Raw genomic sequence first — 3800 nt, 5'->3', positions numbered from 1 at the left:
TGTTTTTGAGGATCAAGAGTTTGATGAGATTGTAGCTTATCTAAATTGCAGATATTTATGTCCTTATGAAGCAGTTTGGAGATTGTTATAATTTCATATTCATTTTAGAGAATCAGCTGTTCAAAGATTATGTGTGCATCTACCTTCTGACCAAAATGTTGTCTTTAAAGACAATGATAATTTAAACTATGTTGTTAACCAACCTAATCTTGAAAGCACAATGTTAACAAAATGGTTTGAAATGAATACTCAAGATCCTAATGCACGCCAATTGTCTTATGTTGAATTTCCTTCGAAATATGTTTGGAATAGTGAGAATAAAGAGTGGACCCGAAGGAAAAATGGTAGATGTCTAGGTAGAGTTGCATATGTTCACCCTGCTACCGGTGAATTATACTATTTGAGATTATTGCTTAATTATCAAAAAAGTGGCTTTTGTTTTGATGATTTAAGAACAATTAGAGGTGTTCTTCAACCCACATTTCAGGCTACATGCAACTCACTTGGCCTGTTGGGAGATGACAAGGAGTGGAACAATGCAATGTTAGAAGCGATAGTTACCGCATCATCGCATCAATTGCGACAATTGTTTGTTACATTAGTTTTGTTTTGTGATGTTGCTGATCCAGCAACTTTGTTTGAGGCACATTGGAAAATGATGTGTGATGACATCTCAGTAAAGATGATTAATGCTTTTGGCTTGCAAGATATGTCTAAGTATGAGGATGAACTTAAAAATTCTCTTTTGTATGAGTTAGAAAAGTTGTTTGTTGCTTCAAATAGTTCTCTATCTAAACATCATCTCCCAATTCCAAGCAAAGATGTGATAGATAAACTTAAGAATAGAAGTTTAAGAGAGGAGTTAAACTACAACACTGAATCATTGAAAGAGCAACATTCGCAGTTGGTTTGCACAGTTGAATGAAGAACAAAAAATAGTTTATGATAGTGTCATAAACTATTTTTTGTTCTTCATTCAACTTTGATCATAATAAGCCTGGTATGTTTTTTGTTCATGGACTTGGTGGGACTGGTAAAACTTTTTTGTGGACTGCTATCATAGCTAAGATTAGATCAGAAAACCAAATTATTTTGGCAGTAGCTTCATCTGGAATTGCCTCCCTTTTGCTTCCTGGAGGAAGAACTGCACACTCTCAATTTAAAATCCCTATTAGCATTACAGATTGTTCACTTTGTGAAATAAAAAAAGGAACTTATCTAGCACAATTAATTAGTGATGCAGCTCTTATTGTTTGGGATGAAGCACCAATGAATCATAAACAATGTTTTGAAACTTTAGATAGATCTCTTCGTGATGTTCTCAAAGGTTCAAAACCAGGTTTTGATGATTTGCCATTTGGAGGAAAGCCAATTCTCTTTGGAGGTGATTTTAGACAAATTTTGCCTGTTGTCCCAAATGGAACTAAGGCTGACATTGTTGAAGCTTTGTTGACAAGTTCTTATCTTTGGCCTTATTTAACCATTTTTTTTTTCTCAAAGAAAACATGAGACTTTCAAAAACAGGTTTGAATGAAAAGAAAAAACAAGAGTTGGTTGATTTTGCTAATTGGATATTACAAATTGGAAACGGTAGTGTCGCTAATTCTATATTGTCAACTGATGAAGAAAATTCTTGGGTTGAAATATCAAAAGACTTTCTTATTGATTTTGAAGACAATCCCATTGAAAACATGGTTTCAGCGGTGTACACAGATTTTCAAAGAAATTTTCATGATGTATCATATTTGAAAGAAAGAGCTATTGTTACACTGCGAAACGACACAGTGACTAAGATAAATGATTTTATGTTAACTATGGTGCCTGGTGAAAATCGCACATATCTTAGTTTTGATTATGTGTCTTCTTCAATAGAAAATGTTGAAAATCTTGATATACTATACCCATTAGAATTTTTGAACCAACTTAACTTACCTGGTTTGCCACACCACAAGCTGGCATTAAAAGTCGGTATGCCAATAATGTTGCTTAGGAATTTAAATCAAAGTTCTGGATTGTGTAATGGGACAAGATTGGTGGTGATGCAATTTAACTGATAGAATTGTGGAAGCAAAGATCATAACGGGTAGCAACATTGGTGAAAGAGTTTACATTCCAAGAATCATTACTAAGTCATCACAAAATAAATATCGTTTACTTTGCGAAGAAGACAATTTCCTCTCAGAATTTGCTATGCAATGACAATTAAAAAGAGTCAAGGACAATCTTTGAAGATTGTTGGGCTATTTCTATCTCAAACAGTTTTTTCTCATGGACAACTCTACGTTGCATTATCTAGGGTCACCTAAAAAAAGGGTCTTAAAATTGTGATTGCTCATGATTGTGATATGCCTTACGGATACACAAAGAACATTGTTTATAAAGATGTTTTGAATCGTTTACATGAAGGTGTGTTGGTTTGTGTTTGTCCATTCATTTTTCTTTTTCTCTTTTTGCCTATTTTTTAGAATTCTAATGTATTCTTTGTTTCATTTGTGTGTTGTATGATTTTGAAGATTTTATTTCCTTTTAAATTTACTTTGTATAGATTGATGGAGCATATGCCAATTCGTCTTTTGTTACCATACAACCCAATAAGGAAACTACAAGTTAGGATATGCAGAATTTGGGTGACAAAAAATATTGGAGCTGATCGTCAACCTGCAAGTTTGGACTGTGTCTTTGTTGACAAAGAGGTTAAATCTTTACACTTATTTTTCATTATTAAATAGGTACAAATTTATATATGTCGAAATGCATTTATCGTACAATTAGTATTAATTCAATTTTTCCTTCTCATTTATTCACATTCCATCTGGTTTTGTATTACAATTTAAGTCTTTAATGCATATGAGAAAATATATGAAATCTACATCATTTTATGCATATTTTTGTCCAAATGTCAATCTTTAAATTTTCAAATCTATAAAATAGTAACTTTGTTACTTTGTATGATTTGCTTTTATGCATATGTTGCTCTATGCTATAGCCATACAAAACGTGCTTTATACATTATTTGATATGTGATTTAATGCATTTTTTGCTCATTTAAAGATTAATCGATCTAATTTTGTTTTTCCCCTCCAAAAGGGACATGCAATTCAAGCAACCATGAAACCCTGGGACATCCAATTCTTTTTGGAGCATCTAAAAGTTGGGTTCGTGTATGAGATAGATAAATTTCGTGTTATCCGCAACAGAACGTCAAGCAAAATTGTCCCTCACGATGCTATGCTTGAGTTAAACAAAAACACTAGCATAGTCCCTGTTGAGAAACCAAATCAAGTGATACCAATGCATTGGTTTAATTTGATTGAATTTGATAAGCTTGACCAAAGAGTTGATAAAGATGTACACCTCACAGGTAAATCATCTAATTTTGACTATTGTCGCTATTCTAAAATCATTATTCTTAGTTTTTAACTTAATAAGCTGGTTCTTATAACTATATCATATGTAGATTTTTTGGTTGTCTGATGGCTTTACAACCAATTGAAGACATCACTGTGCAAAATATTAGAGTTGAAAAAAAGCGAGACCTCCAACTTCAGAATACTAGGTAAACCATACTTCTCTTAAACTATGATTACATGTTTATACATATATACCCATATAAAAATTACATAAATAGTTTTGACTCCATTTTGCAATTGTAGAGGTGAACAAGTTACAGTTACCCTGTGGGCAGAAACTGCAACAAGCTTTCAAGAAGATGCATTAAAATCGCTTTCACCTCCTGTCTTCATTGTTTTGACTTCACTCAAAGTGAAGAAATATAAAGGTTATACCTTAACAAAATCTAA

The 3800-nt window shown here is 32.6% G+C and overlaps 1 protein-coding gene across 1 annotated transcript; it reads left to right on the top strand.

The window, feature by feature from the left end:
- The first annotated feature begins 1505 nt into the window (after positions 1-1505).
- Positions 1506-2054, top strand: LOC137732860 (uncharacterized). The gene has a single exon (XM_068472120.1). The coding sequence runs from the start codon at positions 1506-1508 to the stop codon at positions 2052-2054; it is 549 nt and encodes a 182-aa protein (XP_068328221.1).
- The last annotated feature ends 1746 nt before the right edge of the window (positions 2055-3800 follow it).

This window comes from Pyrus communis, chromosome 4 (genome assembly GCF_963583255.1).
Source record: "Pyrus communis chromosome 4, drPyrComm1.1, whole genome shotgun sequence".
NCBI classification, from domain to species: domain Eukaryota; kingdom Viridiplantae; phylum Streptophyta; class Magnoliopsida; order Rosales; family Rosaceae; genus Pyrus; species Pyrus communis.
This window is presented reverse-complemented; position numbering and strand designations above follow the sequence as displayed.